The sequence below is a fragment of the Anoplopoma fimbria genome, chromosome 10, assembly GCF_027596085.1.
Source record: "Anoplopoma fimbria isolate UVic2021 breed Golden Eagle Sablefish chromosome 10, Afim_UVic_2022, whole genome shotgun sequence".
In the NCBI taxonomy this organism is placed as follows: domain Eukaryota; kingdom Metazoa; phylum Chordata; class Actinopteri; order Perciformes; family Anoplopomatidae; genus Anoplopoma; species Anoplopoma fimbria.
The window spans coordinates 12,586,182-12,606,897 of NC_072458.1; the positions used below are offsets into that span (position 1 = coordinate 12,586,182).

At 41.5% G+C, this 20,716-nt stretch overlaps 1 protein-coding gene across 1 annotated transcript in view; it reads left to right on the forward strand.

Moving 5' to 3' along the window:
- Window positions 1-20,716, forward strand: part of rnf19b (ring finger protein 19B) — a 33,978-nt gene that overhangs the window by 7,560 nt on the left and 5,702 nt on the right. The window contains exons 2-5 of the mRNA XM_054605967.1: window positions 6,254-7,534; window positions 16,680-16,879; window positions 19,222-19,366; window positions 19,471-19,633. Of these exons, the coding sequence (XP_054461942.1) occupies window positions 6,864-7,534; window positions 16,680-16,879; window positions 19,222-19,366; window positions 19,471-19,633 (1,179 nt within the window). The 5' untranslated portion in view covers window positions 6,254-6,863. The remainder of the gene's footprint in view (window positions 1-6,253; window positions 7,535-16,679; window positions 16,880-19,221; window positions 19,367-19,470; window positions 19,634-20,716) is intronic.

The following is a 20,716-nucleotide window of genomic DNA, read 5'->3' on the forward strand; positions in this document are numbered from 1 at the left end:
TGTTATATTACAAGTTAATATTAAATAGCTGCATGCTGCCTGCTCTTCCGTTGCCACTTTGAGAGCCGTGTGGAGGCAATCCCTCAATCATAGATATGCTCTGAATGTCATATTGGGCACCTTCAAACTATAAGTAGTTATAATCAGCTTTACCTGGACTATCGGGCAGCTTCTTACATGTTAATATATCAGTAGTGATAATACAATGATTTAATATGATTATTTAATCTTATAGTTAACAAATTAAACTCACCACAGGGCCCATTTTTTAGCTGTTCTGGCCATTTAATAATAATGTATTCACACTTTGACATCTTACATTCTTTGACACTCAAGAATGAAGTACTTATGTATATTTAGAAATACAACAGCTAGCCACTGAAGAGAAGAAATGTAAGACTGCAGTTTTACTTTTGTTTTTCTTTCACTGAATGTCAAACTGCTGCCTCCACCCCCCAAAAATGTGTGCCTAAAACCAGCACAGCCAGTGAAATGTTTCAGGAGATAAACTGGTGAAAATGGTGTTTAACTAATGCAGCACTACAGAAACATGTCCAAGGTTCTGTGAAAAAGAGCTTTTCACCCGCGACTTCATTAAACACGTGTGAAACTGAAGTGTTCATGAGGCTGTGGGTGTGTGTGCGTGCGTGCGTGTGTGTTGAAGTGTGAATCCTGTGCAGACGTGTCCAGGCTGACAGTGATTCATCTTGTTGCATAACAGCAATCAGCTGTGACAAAAGCACACCTGTAGCATGCATCTTATTATGCTGTAGCTTTGGTGTGTGTGTGTGTGTGTGTGTGTGTGTGTGTGTGTGTGTGTGTGTGTGTGTGTGTGTGTGTGTGTGTGTGTGTGTGTGTGTGTGTGTGTGTGTGTGTGTGTGTGTGTGTGTGTGTGTGTGTGTGTTCTTTATTACAGCCTCTCTAATGTGGAATAACCTGCCAGAGAAACCCACGCAAGCTGAATCACTTCAGTCTTATGAACACTTGTTAAATATTTATTTATTCCATTTATGTTATTTAATAATTAACTAAATGGTGTCATGGATTCTTAACATTTGCTTATGTTGCATTGTTATATATATTAATATCTTCATGCTCAGTAAAGTGATGTGTAAACCAGTTTTTATTTTTTGGGCAATTTTTGTTTAAACTATTGTTTATACTATCTTTTTAATGAATAGTTCATTGTAAAACCCCCAAAATATGTATTCAAAAATATTTATATAGTTTACAATAGAAAAAAACAATAAAATCCTCACATTTGAGAAGCCGGAACAAGGGAACGTATAGCATTTTTGTTATAAATCACATAAAAGTTTAACTGATCATTTCTGTCAATCAATTAATCCGAGTTGATTGACTTTTATTTTAGTTTTGGTGGATGTAGATTGTGGTCATAAAGGGAGGATTGAAGGGCTGCTGTATCAGACTGCATTAGTCTTAGCTAGGTGTACCTAATATACTGAGCGTTTGTGTACACTGGTATGTGCGTGTGACGCCACTTGCAGCATGTAGGTTGGCCGTGCCCTGCTGCAGGGAGAGACTCTAGAGATCCAGAGAAAGTGCTGAGGAGTAACTTCAGCTTCTTAAACAACACAGTCTCTCTGAAAGCTGCTGAGAACAGATTACCTGCAGAACACACCGGCCTGTCTCTCTCTCTGCCTCTAGTTCAGGAAAACCCATTATGGACCATGAATTGGGCTGTAAGGTTTTTATTGTGGTAGCTTTGGGACACTGAGCGTTCTAGTTTTAACGTCCCTTAAAGACACAAGATTAAAAAGCCCCACTAGTGGCTTCTAGAGGCTGCAGTGTTTATCACAGCCCACAATACAAACAATGGATTGAACAAACATCTTATTAATAACTTTACTTTTCTTACATCTTTACCAGAGGTGAGACTGACATGTTAGGTCTGTTCTGAAGTTGCAAAAGCTGGAGGAGAGACGGTTGAGTCATTACCATCAACAGGTGTTATCCCTATTGAAAGAATGGAGGTGTGTTTGGCAAATTTGACCTTTACGTCTGAAGGTGTGACTTGATGAAAGATCTATGAGTGCCCAAATTAATTTCCATGCTGATACAGTACTTCAGATCTGAGAGCAGGTGTTTGGGTTATCTTTGTCAAATGTACAGAACAGACACAGTTGTGTTGATGTGTGCAGTATTTCAGAGTGGTTAACTTAAGGGGCTAGTTAATAGTTAATGCTGCATTCAATGCTTCATTTAACAACTGAGGAGCCCAAGCTGCGCTACCTCCAAGTAAAAGGGCTTTTGTGGCCATATTTAAATCTTCTGTCTGCCTCAACAGGAAGTGAACTCTGCTTAACTCAAAGAGCTTTACTTGAAATCTGAACAAAACACCATCACGGAGCAGAGAGTCTACTTTAGATTTAATCTGCAACAATTAAAATGTGTTCAGTGTCAACGGACAACACTGCTGCATTTTCATAACAACAATTATAAAAATCTCTATTTATATGTATATATGTATGTGAGTATATATACATACATGTGTATATATTTGTGTGTGTGTGTGTGTATGTGTATGTGTTTGTGTGTGTGTGTATAAGGTAAAGTATGTATTATCAGCACAGTGTTCTTAAAGTATCAAAAGTTTAAAAAAAAAAGTAAAATATTTGCCTCTGAATCGGGAAGTAAAATTAAAAAGTGGCCTTAGTACAATACTTGAGTAAATACACTTTTCACGTTAAATTCCCCCACAGGAATTATGACACCTTATAAAATAGCGTGTTTCTCTCCTGAGAGCAACGACTGCTGCTGGTTTTATTCCAACCTTAATTTCAGTCAATTGCACAGATGGCAGGAATAAAAAACAGCAGCATTCTTTGTCCTGAGAACCAGTTTTGAGCTATGAGCGCTTCAGTCAACAGTTTATTCTTGCAATCTTTGTTTTCATTTTATTTGTTGTCAACAAGCCAACGCACGCACACACAGTCACAGACACGTTCATGAACATCAGTTTATTTCCACTGAACGTTTTGTTTATGTCCAGACTTTGGTGGAGAAAAAAAAGATTAACACCACCATAGAGGGCTGAGAGTGAGAGAGAGAGTGAGAGTGAGAGTGAGAGTGAGAGAGTGAGAGTGAGAGTGAGAGTGAGAGTGTGTGTGTGTGTGTGTGTGTGTGTGTGTGTGTGTGTGTGTGTGTGTTGAATTGAATTGAGCAGCAGTGGAGTAGGAGGACAAGTGTGGAACAAAGTGTGTGTGTTTAGCATGTTGATAACAAATCATGTCCAGATTGTGAAGTTCTCAGGCTGTTCAGACCTGATCTGCCAAACGACGCCATGATGATGACCACACAAACACACACACACACACTCTCTCTCTCTCTCTCTCTCTCTCTCTCTCTCTCTCTCATAAGATGAAGGCCTGTTTATCTGTCCTATATCATTATTCAATCATCAGTTCACGTTTGAATGCTCCATATGAATGTCTTTAGAGAACCATAGAAATCAATCAAATGATAGTAATTTAACAAAATTGTAACTTTTCATAATTGTTAATTGAAATCAGGAACTGTCCAATCAAAGAGCTACAAGGTTACGACTCTAGGGTATCTGCACTAGTTTGTTATCTGCACCGGACTAGTGTTACCTGGGGACCTCTGGTAGTTTGTCATAATTTCTGCAATTGTCTTTGATCTTTATATTGTGCAAATCTCTCATGTCTGTTTCTTGTAAAGTAAAAATTTCACCACAAATTGCCTACCACAATTTTGCCAAAGACAGAGGATGATATTAATTTTGTGCAAATTTTAAATCTCTGTGGTTTGGGGTTGTTTTCTCCACTCCTTTTTCCCACCTCTTCGCCAGTCGAGAATTATGGAGGCTTCGTTAATGATTATAAATAAAAGTATATAATGCAATACTATTTGACTTCACTCGTTGGACACATTTCAGTCAGAACCCAAAAATATAGACCTTCATCACAGCCAACATTTTGGCTGGTCACAGCAGGAAAAGCACTGTGGTGAGTGATCACATTAACAAGGGCTCAGCTCAGTCACCAACTGTCCCAGGGTCGTAACCAGCATGCACCACACCAGGGCCAAGTCATTCATATCAATGGTATTAAAAACAGCTGTGCCTCCAGTATTCAGTTTTTGTACACTTCAGTCTTCGAGGAGACATGACTCAAACTGGAACAATAAATCAGAGGGCGAGCAGATAAAGAGATCTGACACAAGATGCAGAAATGCGTCGTTTGATGTCGCCTCCTTGGAGAAGAGGGAAATCTTTATCAACACTCGACAATCTCACCTCCTAAAAACAAACAAAAGCAGTTGAGTCGGTGTGTGTGTTGTCACGGGAGACGTCTGTCAGAGACACAGAAGGTGTTTCTTCATCAGTGTGTTTGGGCAACGGCTTGTTATCACGAAACGACATCACAGAAATGACACATGGATAAGGTTTCACCGGTTTGATTCCAGTAGCAGGAGGACTGGGCCAAATGGGAGTACTGTGTGGGAGGAGGATGAAAGCCACACACACACACACACACACACACACACACACACACACACACACACACACACACACACACACACACACACACACACACACACACACACACACACACACACACACAGCTCTTCTGTTCAATTTTGTAAAATAGTGTTAAATCATCAATCTGATATCAAAAAGCAGTGTGTGCGTGTGTGCGTGACGCTTAGGGTGCAGCAGAGCAGAAGGTTTTTACAAAAAGCTGGTCGGAGGGTATATTTAGGAACCACAGACTTTTTTTATACACTCACACAGAATTCAGTGAAGAACAGATTAAGAACAGTTTTATTGTGTTTTTATTGTCCTTATTCTTGCTGAAAAGCGTTATAGAAAAATATTCAAATAGAACTAGAGACCATCTTTTGACGGGAACAGACCGCACGCCAAGGCAGGTCAGGGCTGTAAAGTGGGGGGCCAATGGCCCCTTCCACACTTTCTACCTTGATCCTTATTCAATCTTATTTGATCTCAACTGAACATCTGGCACAGTTGGGACGCTATCGCATTGACAAAATCTGTCCACAGTGATACAGACAGACATATAGGTGTTTCCATGGCCACCGTTGGCCCTGGTGACTCACAGCCAGGCTCACAAGGTGACAACCAGAAAACATGTGCACTGCTGTGGGATTCTATTTGTGCTTCTTGAGTGCTTTAAATTCAGTTCAGCTTTGATCTGTTGTGTCGTAATTGACATTTGTCCGTTTGTGCTGCTGAAAAGCGTCTCTGATATCTCATGTTTCGACTCGATGGTGCACATTTTCTCTCATTTTTTCAACCCAACAAGAAAGAAACGAGATCTTTCAGCTGAATAAAAAAAAACAGCAGTCACAAGATTCTCATACATCAACAAAAAATGTATGTATAATCAAAACATAAAATGCATTGTAATAACACACGAGAGCTGTTTACGTGTCTCACACACACTCCTTAACATAAGCTCACACAGCCCGTAATTGTAGCGAGTACACAGGATGTAATTATACATCTGTGTGTGTGTATGTAGTACATAATTATCGCTTTTCACTTGTAAGTGTGTGTGTGTGTGTGTGTGTGTGTGTGTGTGTGTGTGTGTGTGTGTGTGTGTGTGTGTGTGTGTGTGTGTGTGTGTGTGTGTGTGTGTGTGTGTGTGTGTGTGTGTGTGTGTGTGTGTGTGTGTGTGTGTGTGTGTATACAGTATATATGGATGTTCATTTACAGGTTTTAATGTGTGCAGATTTTTATAAACAAAGAATACAACGTGTGCGTGCGTGCGTGCGTGCGTGCGTGTGTGTGTGTGTATTCACAAGTGCCAGAGTCACAGAGCGGGTCGCTGTTTGCCTCGCTCATAGTGAGAGTTACCATGGCAACGGCACTAGCAGCGCAGTGTGAAGTGGAGGAAGAGCTTTGCGGTGCTCAGCGTGATAGAGAGACACAGAGAGACTGCTTTCACATGAACAGGGGATTGGTTGGACTGGTTGATGATGTCACGTATTTTGGTCGCTGTTTACTAAAAACTAAACTTGTTGCTATTATGTTTTTTTTAAACCATACAGGGTAGCAGTATCTTGCATGTACTAGTCTGTTTGAGTGTATTTAAGTGTAATCAGCACAGATGGTTTATCAGTTCAGGGTCACAAGAGTTACAGATCAAATTGAAACGAGAGAGAGAGAGAGAGAGAAAGAGAGAGAGGTGTGTGTCATACTGAGCATGCTCTTTGTGCTAACTTCCTGCTCTCTTCTTCCTGACAGAAAAGACCGGCGTTCAACCAGAACGGAGAGGAAGACAAGCGGAGGATTGGCTCTGAACACAGCTGGGGAGAATTCAATCCACACTGAGGAATAATCACAACGTTCAGACTGAACTCTGCCCTGTGGATGTTTCTGTTTTCCTTTTTTCTTTTTCTTTTTCTTTTACCCTCATTCACTGGAACGGACATTAATCTTCTTAGGAATCACGGTAATGTCTCTCCTCTACATCTGCCTAGGATATGAAAGACTCCCTGCTCTCTTCTTCGTGAACCCTTTTGACCGCAGAGTTTGAGTGAAACTCCGGGAGCAGACAGGGAATTTCTTTTATTTTTTTCTTGACTTTGAACAATCTCTTTCATTTTCTGTTTTGTACATCGTCGTCATCTCACTCCTGTCTTTTCCTGATATCGTTTGGTTTCTCATAACAGGAAGAGAAGGAGGTGACTTGCTCAAGTTTCTCTAACAGGAGCCAGATTAGTGTTCCCATTCCCGTTTGGCTTTCACCAGGGGACAAGTCCTCCCTTGTGTGTTTTTGTGTAGGAGTGTCCCTCTGCGATACATTAACGTGTCTCAGGGTGACAATAACCGGCCCTGTGTCTCTTCTGGGAAAATGGGATCAGAAAAGGACTCGGAGTCGCCTCACTCCTCAGTGAGCGGCGTCCCCAACCCAAAGTGCCGCCCGGCGGGCAAACGCCAGGGCCGCATCTCCTTTCACAGCCTCTTCCACAGCAAGCGGGGCTCTCGGGGCGCCAGGGGCCCCAAAGGAGGAGCTGCCACCCCTTTATCCCATCACCACCAGCTTCACCACACACAGCAACAGCTCCTCCCTACTGCCTTGAGCTCGACGCCTGCCGAAACCTCAGCTGCGCCCTTGACAACAACGACCACCACCGCCGCAACCACCCAGGACGCCGCCTCCAGTACCCCATCAAAGCTGCTCTCCTCCAGCCAGCCGTCTCTGGGTGGAACCCCTCCCTCCGGGGAGGCCGACCTCCTGGAGTGCCCCCTGTGCCTGGTGCGCCAGCCCGCTGAGCAGCTCCCTGAGCTGCTGGGGTGCAGCCACCGCTCCTGCCTCTGCTGCCTGCGGCAGTACCTCCGCATCGAGATCACAGAGAGCCGAGTCCAGCTCAGCTGCCCCGAATGTGCAGAGAGACTGGCCCCGCGGCAGGTGGCGGACATCTTGGATGACGCAGCCCTGCTGGAGAAGTATGAGGAGTTCCTCCTGCGGAGGTGCCTTGCCTCCGACCCAGACTGCCGATGGTGCCCAGCGCCCGACTGCGGGTAAGAAACTGTCCATGGTGTCCCCATTGCTGTCCTCTGTATCTTCTTCATCTGTGCTTATTTCTTCAGGCATCTTTTCTGTTTATGATATTATCAAGGGTATTTAGTCTGCTGTCCAGCAGCGGAAACAGCTGCCAGGCTACATGTTTATGTCTCTGACTTATCACAAACCCCGACAGATGTTACACCCTGTGAGTCCATGTGTGTATCATCATGGCAAAATGTGATCCTGGAGACAACTGCTGTAGCAGAACCACCACAAAGGAGGTCCAGAGTAATTTGTCAGATGTAAATACGTCTGTCTGTCAGTGGAGAGATTGGTCAACATCCCAGCCGTGCTAGATTCATTCACCAAACCAAAATAAAGGAGCTCAAAGATGGATGTGGTCCGAGCAAGGTCGCCCAAAGTAGGGGGGTAGGAAATGGAACTTTATTCCCCTGGTTTGATTTGGCCCCGTGGCTAGCGTCATCCTATCGCAAGGTGCTCTCTAGTTTTGTGTCTGTTCATTGTATGAATACGTACGATATAGTATATATATATATATATAGTATAGTACGATATTTGGAAAGTACGATATTTGGAAAGGCAGAACATCTTTACATTTTAGGGACTGCGAGCAGCGAATGGTTCATGTTTTAAAAATGTTCATAGATTAATCAAAATCAAAATCAATGCCAAACAATTACCTGTCAGCCCACCAATATATTATCAACGTATTGTTTACTTATTTGTAGCACTAGTACAGTGGACTATGTGAGCACAGTGAGGACATTTTGACCAGTCCTCATAGGATAAAAAGGACAATTAAAGTGTTGCAGCTTATTTTTTTCCAACTTCCTGTTTCTGTGAAATCATCAAGTCATCTGATCAGAGATTCAGCTTCAGAACACTGATGGGAAATCACCTTGTGTAATAAATAATAACAAATCATTGTCAGAACAGAAACCAAACCGCTGTGAGTGAGACAAAGAGTGAAAGAGAAGCGAAGCCGGAAGCATTTGTATTATCTATTTGATTAATTGCAGGAAGAACGTGTCATTTAGTTCCTCAAAGTCTGGACAAATATTCAGATTAAAATGTCACAGCTTTATCGGGTTTTGACTGAAGAAGTAATCGCTATTAGCCCACATTAGTGCTTGTTTGGCAGCATTGCTAACGAGAGGACGGCTGTGGTATATCATCATTAGCAGGCCGGTCGCTGTAATGGCATCGCCTCCACTTCTCTATTAAACCTATTTCTCTCACTCCCTCTTCCTCATTCTCCCTCGTCTTCTCCCTCCGATGCGTCAAATCGCTCGCTCACTCTCTCTCCGCTTATTTCCTAATTCTTTCCATTGTAAGTGCCAGAATTTCAGATGAACTGTATTGCTTCAGAGTCCAGATAAGGAACCCTGCATGGACTGCTCTGGTAGAAAAAGAGAGACGGGCGGAGGAAGTTGAATCTGAAACTGTAACTGGGTTAGAGGGCCTTGTGGTTGGAGGAGGGCAGATTCAGATGGGTCTGGAGGTAGAGCAGCTCTCGTTAGGTTTCTGGAACAAATTGGAGGCGTTTGTTTCATCATAGAAAGCAAGAGTGATTCACTGTGTGTGTGTGTGTGTGTGTGTGTGTGTGTGTGTGTGTGTGTGTGTGTGTGTGTGTGTGTGTGTGTGTGTGTGTGTGTGTGTGTGTGTGTGTGTGTGTGTGTGTGTGTGTGTGTGTGTGTGTGTGTGTGTGTGTGTGTGTGTGTGTGATGGAGGAGCGCAGATATTCGGTGGTGTTTTTCTGCTGTGGTTTTGTACAGTGATACTGGTATTTTGGCAGGGGAAGGCCAAAGCGTCTGTGTGGTGTATCTGTGCATAAATCGGTCTATATATGCCCTTATGTCTGTGCATTTCTGTTTGTTTTCAGTGTCTCCATGACACCACATCCCCATCCCCCCATAAACGATAAAAAGTTTTCAAATATATTTAATGATTTTTTGTCTGTATGCTGTGTAACTTTGTCTATCCAAAGGGGAGGTACTAGAAGAAACAGAACAAGTCATTGGAAATTTTAAATCATGTTTAAAATGGGTGGGGTTCATCTTCTGGGGAGCACGAATGCGCAACTATGAGACTTTTCAAAGAAGAAATCAACTTTTTTCTTTTACATGGAAAAAGTCCAAAGCAATATAGTGTACCCCAAATGAGTATGAGAATTACTGTATTCACTGGAGGCCGTTAACTTCTGTAATACATTTCATAACAATCAGCAGAATTAAACTGCAATTTTCAGTTCAATTAGGTATGATCCTTTTGCTGTCTGTAATGGGTCAGAACCATGTGAGCATTGGTTTCTGTTCTTAAGGCTCCTTTAGAAACACTCTGTTCAGCTGAAGACTGAGTGATGAGAATAAGTCTATGAGAGGAAACAGTTATGATCCCAATGGGAACAAAAATTAACCACTAGAGACTTTTGTTTGATCAATATTATACATATTGATTTGGGTAGAGCCTGTTTAAGGTCCGGTGTATTAGATGTGGCCACATGCTCAAAACAAGTAGCGGTCAGCATTATACCTCTACTACGCAGTTGAAAGTTATTCATAAAAAAGGCAACTACTGACTAACAGCATTGAAATCAATGTTGATAGTTTAAATCCAAAAGTGGCAGAAACCAGAAACAACCAGTTGGATTTTCGTTTCGTCTTCACAGGAGACGGACCTTCAGTTAGCGGTTAGCTGTAGCACAATCCATTCAGCCAGTTGGGTTTTTGCTTACTGTATGCTAGTTGCTTCAGCAACCCGCTAACTAAAGGTCCTTCTCCCTGGGCTGCCCACCCTCCTCCTGGCAAAGTAGTCTCATGGCGGTGGGAAGGACAAAACGAAAATGCATATTTTTTCTCGTTTCTGCCACTATGGGTTTAATCCAATAGACCAGCTTTGAAAACTTACATGTAAACCTCTGTAACCTCTTCAAACAGTTTATAATGTTCATTTCTTTTAATGTTTTAGACTTAAATTCTGTCCATATCGGACAAATTGCACCTTTAGAGAGCCTCTTTGGCTCAGCCCTTGCACAGGATTCTGTCATACTTGTGTATGATTTTACAGTTTATGACTGGAGCTGAGGGAGCCATTTTACCTCGTGAAAAAAAAGCAAAATTTTAGGCTTGAGTTTATGAAGGTCATGTAGGTAAAGAAAAGCAGACAGGGGTTAGATGTAGCTCAGTACGTGGTAAAGTCAACAAAAACCAAGGTGTGTGTGTTTGCATGAGCTGTATCATTGGAAGAGAGGTCGACTGCTGTGCTGACCCACATATTTACCTTCCTGTCTGATGTCAGCAGTGACTCACAAGCTAGCTAATTCAGACAAGTTGACTAAGTCCAAATTATTATTCACCACAAACAGCCCCTGCTGGAGACAGAGCTCTGTACACACACACACACACACACACACACACACACACACACACACACACACACACACACACACACACACACACACACACACACACACAAACACAGACACACACACACCTGCCGGCTACAGCTTCAGACTGTCTGTCACTGGAGAGGTTGCTTCCACAGAAACAGAGTAATAGGTGTGAATATATTCCGTATAACAGTGAATGGAATCTTTACCGCTCAGAACGGCCCTATTGTTTGTGTTTCTGTGTGTGTCTGTGTGTGTTTTGTTGCATATTGGCCCGTTTGTAGGAAAGTTATGTAAATGTGCCCTGGTTTTTGGATGTTATCTCTTTCGGAAGATATCTAGTTGACAATGAGGGTAACTGGTGAGTGAAAGATCACAGAATGAGTTTAGATCCAACAAGCAGACCCTCCGGCACTACCTGCTCAGCACCAAACAGACAAAGTTAGCAACTAGTTAGTTAGAACATAGTGGAGAAACTTGCAGCCAAAATGACAAATATTTCCCCCAGGAGACGGAGAGCTCAAGACCGAGTGGATCAGGTGCACAAACATCACGGCAAATGAATGCTAATGTTGCTTTGTGTCTGCTGGATATGTAAATAACCAACTATTTGCTACTGTGTTTGCAGTTTGGACTATAAATTTATTTTAAACATTATTCCTCGTTTATTACATAGAAACAGGGGAGAAACCTCCGGTTCTGAAAAGTGAAGCAAAGTGCCCTAAACTTCCATTCTCTCTAATGTCCATCAGGGGGCGACTCCTCTGGTTGTATAGAAGTCTATGAGAAAATGACTCTACTTCTCTCTTGATTTATTCCCTCAGTAAACATTGTAAACATGAGTTTATGGTCTCAATCTCTAGTTTCAAGTCTTATTCAGTACAGTATGATGTTCATTTAGTAATTTATGGTCAATTTAGAATCAAATAAAGCAGGGTATGATTTAGGGCGTGGCTACCTTGTGATTGACAGGTCTATACCAAGGCGTCGTACAGTCTGGGAGTTGTTCCTTTACAGTGTGTTTTCAGTTCAACAAAGTTAATTGTAATGTTTTTTGCTCGCTTAAAAATGTTCGGTTGTATTAAGCTCCACCCTCTCATATCACTTCTGGTTGCAAAAATGCAAAGATGGAGACGGACAAAAACTAAGATAACGACAGTCAAAAACCCAGTCGGTGACGACTAAAATGCCAAAGTCGAGGCTTACAAAGCAATGGGGGACGTAATGGTGACTAAAATCACTTTTTATATACAGTCTATGACATAAACCTTGAAAAGCATCTGAAAAGCTCACATGGCAAACAGTGACAAGTCACACAAATCAAACACACACTTGAGTCTCACTGCAAAAAAATAAAAATCCACTTAAACTACTATTAGTAAATCTCTCTGACCTCTCATTTTAACCACATAACATGTCTGACCTGCTCGCCTCATCCGGCCTTTAAGGTCTCAGTTGATTGAGAACAAAGAGCACCGTCTCCTCTCTGGCTGTCAGTTGCCATGGCGACTATCGATGCGGCATAGAGGGAGCGTTGCCAGGGGTAACAGGAGTTGGGACTTAATTAAACAGATCAATACGTACCCACACTGGACTCGGCGTACATGTGCGTCTGTGTCATTGCTCTGGATTTTGTGCCTTTTGTTGCTAAGGGACACGTCATGTGTTTTTCAATGTTTCTGTGTGAATCAGGCTCATGCTCGCTCCGTTCATCCCGGCGATAAATTCAGCCTGCTATTCATGTGCGTCTGTGTGTGTTGTAACGTTTCATTTACGAGCTCGGCAGGATTCCCAGGTGTCTCTCGGTGGAACTGAACACTGTCAGGACTGTCTGTGCACGTTTCCTCTCAACAAGCAGCATGTCGGCACTCATGAAACTCCTCCGCCTCTTTCCCCTCAATCTGTCTCGTTGTATCCCACATTTACACCTCGGCTCGTGATCTAACAAGCCCCTCGTTACCCACCTTTTGTTTTTATCTATCTCTTATCTTTCTCTACGTTTGTCTCTTTTGTCAGCCCGAATTGTTCTCAGGGCAGCATCAAAACCAATCGTGAGGCAGCTGTGACGTGAGATGCTCTCCCAGGGAAGAGCTGCCGTGGCAACCTGTGCTTTGTACGGCAACCAGTCCAGAGTTAGCCAGATGAGGAGCACAGACACACATATACTCCAGCTTTCTCTTTTCTCGAGTGGTTCCTTAGCCATGCTAGCTGCAGGTAGGCTGTAGGGATCTGTCCGTTGGATTGCCATGGTCCAGACATTCATGACCACCTCGGGAAGAATTGAGATATCTTTTGTGCAGTTTTTCTTTCTCTTTTTGTAATCACTGTGTAGATTTAAAGGACACAAGTACACAAATTGAAATCCTCACTGTGTAAATACAGAATACAGTCACAATTTAAATGTTGGAAGTTGGACTTTGGTTTATTTGGTAGGAACAATTATATATACACATAGAGAATTGCCAATGCAATTATCAAATGCAGCGTATCATTAGGCATTTTTAGCTACTGATAATTTCCATAATTTCCAAAGTTATTGTAGTGTTTTTTTAAGGTATCATAAAGCAGCATTGTTTCAGCTTTTAGGTGAGGTAAGATATTTAAAATTTTGAGCATGTTTAGCATTCAAGAAAGGAGGAAAATCCCCCCAAAAGATGAGATGTTCTACACAAAGCTACACATTTCTCTGTAAAAGTCTTTTGATTAATCAGAACATATGTCTTATTTCTATACGCTCCTTTAACGATTTATGTAAGAACATGGACACCTTTTTTATTTACTGCAGGCATTCATTTAAATCCAGTGACATATGAGACTTCAGTCTCTCTCTGTTTGAAAAACACATCACTATGAAGTTGAGTGGTAGCAAATCATCTGATGTCAAAATCAATGAAGAGATGAGGAGTTTTCCTTTTAAACAAAATGTTTAACTGATCCATGTTGGTTTTTAAAAAGCTGACTTTTCTAAATGAAAAGGATCAATATTCGTTGTCTGACCAAACGTGTTTTCACACGGTAGGTAGAGTAATGGTCAAGAAATTTGCTTCCTCGTGAGGAGCTTGTTCAGTACTCGTGTGACACTGCTGTTCTGTTCCTGTTTAGGAGAGCTTTGAACCAGAGCGCTGATGTCGCAGGGGAAAAAAAGTGTTATGTCTGTGTTTTTGTTTCCCTTCGTGGAATCAAAAGTCTGTTCAGTCAATTAAGCGTTTGAAGGCTTTGAAGCCTGCTGAAAACAGGGTGCAAAGTTTGTTTCATCTCTACAGAAGCTACTTTTTGCAGATGCTTTGAGGGTGAAGCGTCTCGTCTTGTCCCGAGAAAGCAAACTCTTGTCTCCTCCGATATGCGTTCATTTATTTTCCCGCAGCCTGTCACGCTTTCTGAAGAACTGGTAATGAGCGACATGTTGGGGCTGGCATGTTGGTGGCGTGCCAGAACAATTATAAGTTGGTCTGTTATCACTTCTTCCACGTGCTTCCTTTTTATAATTTAGAAAAAAACTGGAACACTCGACTGACGTGCAGAAAACTGGCATCGTCTTTGTTTGTTCATGTAGAAAAAAAGGCAAAAAAAAGTGTAGCTTTTGTTATCACTCCTCCAGCTTGTTTTCTCCCACCTAACTTGGTGACAAGATTTACTGACTGGCCTCCTTTGTGATTTGTACAGTGATTGATAGGCTATATTTCTCTCCCTCTCTGTAATTGCCACCCTATTTTATCTTTATTTACCATTATTTGCTCAGACGTTAGCTGACATCACTTCAGTACACAACAAAAGAATGGTTAGTCTTGTATACTTACATTGAGAATATGTATTTAGCCATGATGTTTTTACCTCTAGAGAGAAAGCTAGGTTAGTTGTGGGTCTGACCGTTTGATTGTAGCAGGATATATAAAAAAAAAAAAAAAAAAAAAAAAAGGAAATATCAATGTAGTTTGGTGGAAAGTTCGACCACAGGCTGAGTAACAAGTGGTTTGTTAAGGGGACTTCTTATTGTTGCAAAGTTTTTTCGTCTTGATTCATAGCACTTTGTCAAATAAAAAAAAGGAATCCATAACAGATGTATCTCGATGGTCATGTTTTGTTCTCCCCCATAACATGGTCCATCGGTGCAAGTTAAAACCAACACTGATGACCTGCTGGTTGGACCTTTTCTAATGTCTCGTCTCTAAACACAACCTTCAATAAGTCCATCACCTCCGGATTAACTGCTCCTCTTCCTCTCCATTTTCTCAGTATTGAACCTCCTGAAATCCATTTGGATTGACCTCATCCCGTCTTGTTCCCCTCCTCTCTCACTGTTGTTACTAAGTGATTACTCCATTGATCAAATCTTCCCTCTCTCCTCTCAAGCCTGCAGAGAGCATCCAGGCTCTGCGATGTTCCCATTAGTGGCCGTATTGGAGATCTTCATCTCTTTGAAGGAAGCTTATGGTTGACTTCATAGCTGCATTTCTTAAGTTACAATTCCCAAACCACGGATGAAGTGTTTGGGATTTAGCCCGATTAAAAACAGACATTTCCACAGTAAAACAATAATAATTCCAAAAAGTCAAAGAAGTAAAGGAAAATTTGAATGTGATGCTGTCATGCAGTGTATAAAAAGGGTATAATTGAGTTATTTAAGCTTAGCGGTTACCAAGGGACACAAAAACACATATTATATGATATCATGAGCATAAAGTGGAAAAATATTGGATGGAGTGCCATGAAATTCGGTAAAGTTATTGTTGGTGCCCAGAGGATGATTCCTACTGTCTCTGGTGATTCCCTGCTTTTTCCTCTTACGCCAGCACAAGGTTGACTTTTGTATTTTTAAGTGAAAAGTCTCCACAGCAGACGTTTAGACTCGTCAATATTAGGAAAAGCAAGATGGCTCCGTTCTATTCAGGTGTTTCAATGAGAGTGACAGGGAGCCAGCAAGCACAATACCAGGACCCTGAAAAAGGCCTATTGTTGGATGGGTCGGCATAACATTTGGTACAGACATTGATGGACATGTTTGTGTCTCCTGTCTCAAGACTGACTGCAAATCCATGCTGCCTTTCTTTTGAGGAGAAGTTTATATTCTGGCAGAGCAAAGTCAGTTCCCTCAAACATCAGCGTTGTCAGGCCAGTTTCTGGTTAGTCAGAGGTGCAAATTCGCAGGTCATGGATAAGTTGGCAATCTGCTGAGGCTGAAATAATTTTGATTTACTGTGAAATATTGCTTTTATGAATGCGGATGAGATTGGGCTTGTATACAGTACCAGTCAAAAGTTTGGACACACCTTCTCATTCAATGGTTTTTCTTTCTTTCTTTCTTTTTTTTTTTTTTTTCTACATTGTAGATTAATATTGAAGACATCCAAACTATGAAGGAACACATATGGAATTATGTGGTAAACAAACAAATGCTCAACAAACCAGAATATGTTTTATATTTTAGATTCTTCAAAGTAGTTGAATGAGAAGGTGTGTCCAAACTTTTGACTGGTACTGTACATTTTTGCTGTGAGTGGCTACCTTTTGTTTCAGATGTCAGGCAGATTTGCAGACTTCAGAATATGTAGCAGACAACTTCTGTTGATTCACAGTGGGATCAGCAACTACTAACAACCCTTTCATACCTCAAAGTCTTTTAAGATTCATTATGGTTCTGCTTAAGGAAGCTTTAGTAATTATCGCCTCATAAAAACAACTTCATAATTCGACTTCTTCAGATTCCACATTATTGAAACGCCCCTCTCTCTTCATCCGTCTCCTCCTCTCAGATTTGCCGTCATCGCCTCAGGCTGTGCCAGCTGTCCCCGGTTGGTGTGTCGCAGAGAGGGATGTGGCGCCGAGTTCTGCTACCACTGCAAACAAGCCTGGCATCCCAACCAGACCTGCGACTCGGCCCGCCAACAGAGAGCCCAGTCACTGCACACCCACAGCAACCACTCCCCCAGCTACACACAGGAGCAGGGACCGGGTGAGCCCCACCTCCCAGCCTCACACACCCACAGCCTCACACACACACACACACACACACACACACACACACACACACACACACACACACACACACACACACACACACACACACACGCACATTGTGCTTCTGTCTGACATAAACAGACGGATAGGAACTTCTCCCCCAGCATTTCCAACCCGAAAATATTCTTCACACCTCTAAGAACTCTCTGCCTCTCTGTCTGTCACTCTCTATCAAGCATCAGCCCGTCAGAGAGCTGAGTCAAACTCGACTCGCGTCTGTCGCGCTGAATCCCCGTCGTTCCCACCGCGAGAGGCATTCAACCGAGCATGAGACTATTTATGCCACAGCTACTCCTCCTGGTAGTTTCCTGACTGCGGGACCCTGCTTCCTATCAGCTTTTCAAACAATTCTGTGTCCAAACTTAGTCGGATTTCCAAAACGTAAAACATTTTAGTCCTCTTAGTCCACCTCTGCCACACAATAAGAGTTTTTTTAATTGTATTTAATCAATGTTCCAAATAATCAGTTAAAGATATGCTCCTAAAAACTCACTGATGACTGTTGAGTTTTAGAACATCATCAGTGATCTCAGAGGACATTTTGTATTTGTATTTCTATTGGTCTCTATAAGTGTATTACAAAATACAGTTAATGGACAACAACTGAGACTGTTCTGTATTGTAGATATTCAGAGAAACATCCTGTTTCACACATTGACAGACATATTCTTTAAATGAAGAAGGTAAAAAGTAGATATTCATCAGTGAGCTTTAGAGTTGCTGGATAGAGCCCAGCTAGCTGTTTCCAGTCTTTATGCTAAACTAAGCTTATCTATCTTAATGTTTACAACATAGACTTGAGAGCGGTGTTGATTCTCAAACTCTCAACAACCGAGCAAAACCCGCCTTTTTGCCGAAGGGACGAGGAAGCACTTTGATAGATGATAGATAGCAACATCCGTGCTTGTGCGGGCAAACATCCTCACATATTAGTGCGTGTGCGCGTTGTTAATTCCATTTTGATTAAAAATCTATTAATTAAACCCGCCCCAGCTGTCCTCAGTCAATCTTCTGTCTCTGTCTTCCCCTTAATTCACCACTTCCAGTCTGCCTCACTCTGCCAAGTATGCAGAAAAACTGACGACAATCCAGAAGAGCAAAACTGACTCATAAGACAATCTCTCTGTCTGTCTCTCTGTCTGTCTCTCTGTTAATACCTGCTGATTAGTCAACGAGGTATAGACAAATACAAAGAGACAGAGGGAGAGAGAAAAAGAAGAAATGGGACGGAAAGAGAGATAAGAGTAGGAAAATAGGAGTAGAAGAAAGGGAGGCAAGAGAGTGTGTCAGCAGAATGCATAGTGCAGAAACAATAGCAACTACACACACTCACCCACACACAAACAGACACACACACTCACAGAGAAACAGAGCCGTTTCGGGCCGATCTGCCAGAGTCCCTCCAAGTTAAAATGCCAAAATGCCCTTTAAAGAGCAGACAGCGTTCCAAGCATCAAACACAGTAAATTGACGTTTTCTTGGCTTCTTGGCTTTCTTTTCTTTAAAATGCATTAGAGGACAAACTGCTGCACTTGTCTGATCCATTACTCTAATGAGGTTTGATTGTGTAGCCAAAAGAAGGGAGAAAATAACTAATTAGATGTGACCATTGCAGAGTTTTGTTTTTCTTAAAGTTAAAATCTGAACGAAATGCATTCAAGGATTTATTTATTTCTTCTATTGAGATGGATTTTTTAAATTTATTTACTTTTTTAAACTTATTTACTTTTTAAATATATTTACATTCAGATACATTTTAAGTGGTGTGATACTTTTAACCAGATACAAAAATATATATTTTTTTATATTATTTGAGATTTACCAGACAAATAACCTTATGTATTTTCTTGCTGAGAGTCAGATGAGAAAATTCAATTCAATTCAAATCAATGCCACTCCTTGTTTGTCGGATGAATATGAAACGACGAGCCTGGATCTCTCTGTGGAAGCAAAATCCACTTACCATCACCTTTAAATCTCACTAAAGTCATATCTTATTCGATCCGTACATAAACAAAAAAACACGGACATCACTTTGACAAAACTTTATGCTAAGCTAAGTTAACATGCGACTGGTTCAAGCTATACATTTAGCGTACAAACAAAAGATTGGTATCAGTTATCTTATCTCACTCTTGACAAGAAAGCTAAGGACCATATTTACCAATATGTCAATATATTCCTCTAACAACTTCTTAACCACATGGAAAAAGAGGAAATACATGAAACGGATGTCACTTCAATGTCACTTAGTGCTAAACTTGCTTCTGTCCCCAGCTGATGACATCAAGCCCTGCCCTCGCTGTGGTGCCTACATCATCAAGATGAACGATGGAAGCTGCAATCACATGACCTGCGCCGTCTGCGGCTGTGAGTTCTGCTGGCTGTGCATGAAGGAGATCTCCGACCTGCACTACCTCAGGTACTGGAGTCTCTTATTTCACTGTTTATATCATCTCCATGTTTTCGGATTTCACGAATGTCTCTCTCTTTGTCTTCACTTCCTCCCTCTCTTCTCCCCATCAGTCCATCTGGCTGCACATTCTGGGGGAAGAAGCCTTGGAGCAGGAAGAAGAAGATTTTGTGGCAGCTGGGCACCCTGATTGGAGCTCCGGTGGGCATCACCCTCATCGCAGGCATCGCCGTTCCAGCCATGGTCATCGGCATCCCCGTTTACGTCGGCCGCAAGGTGAGAAGCCGGCAGAGTTTTTCTTCCTTTTTCTCAGGAAGAAACGGCAGCAAAAAGTACATATTGACCTTGTTTAAAGAACACATCTTAAAGCAAAACGGTACATAAAATATAATCTAGCATACATAACTCCCTTTTTTATCTCACTTAATTAAGGGTTTAAATTTAAGTGAGGTGATTGTTTTGGATAATTTTTTGTGTTAATCTATTTTTGTTAAGGATTACTGAACTATTTGAACAAAAATTAACTTTTCAAGATGCATTATCTGGAATTTACAACTTTGCGGAACAAAAAAAATCTAAGTTTCAGTGAGCTGCCCTCGTTTTTGACACAATTTTAAAAAACACTTTTTGTGCCACAAAAGGGTTTCCATTCACAGCAACAACCACACTGACCTAAAAACAGACTTTAGTGCTTCAAAATCAGAACCCAAAGCTGATAGTTTAGAGGATGGATTTTTGGTTAGGTAAGGGTCCATAAAACTAATTGTGTAAATTTAAAGCCCTGAAGTTATTAACCTCTTCATCCCACCCCTCTTTACCATGGACCCTAAAAGGGATCTGTATGTTGGGATAGCATATGACACAGCATATGACGCATAGAAGTGTCGTAAATCTTCTGAAAAAAATTAGACCCTGAAGATTAATTTGTGATGCAGCTCAGCAGTGAATATCAAGGGATTTTAGTCATAAGAAAATCAGAATTTATAAATTAAAATAAATTGTGACAGTGTATATTGACTTGAACAACATTATAATTATATGATGGCCATCCCATGCTCTGTTGTGTCTCAAATGTTAAAGCAATTTTTGGGGTTGATACCAGTTGTTACACAGATTTGACTCTAAATGTTTTTAAAACTGGAGAATTGATTAAAAAAAATTCAAAAATCCATCTAAAATACCATATTAAGATACAAAGACCGAGAGGAATATCATAGTCATGCTATGATTTGGTATTGGAAAATTTTGACAATTGGATGGAGAGCACTTCTGTTGTGGAAACTGCTCAGAAACCCCCTTATTGTCAATTTACGCCTGTGAATGCGGCAGGTCTCTAGTTTGTGGTTGTAAAATTTCAGG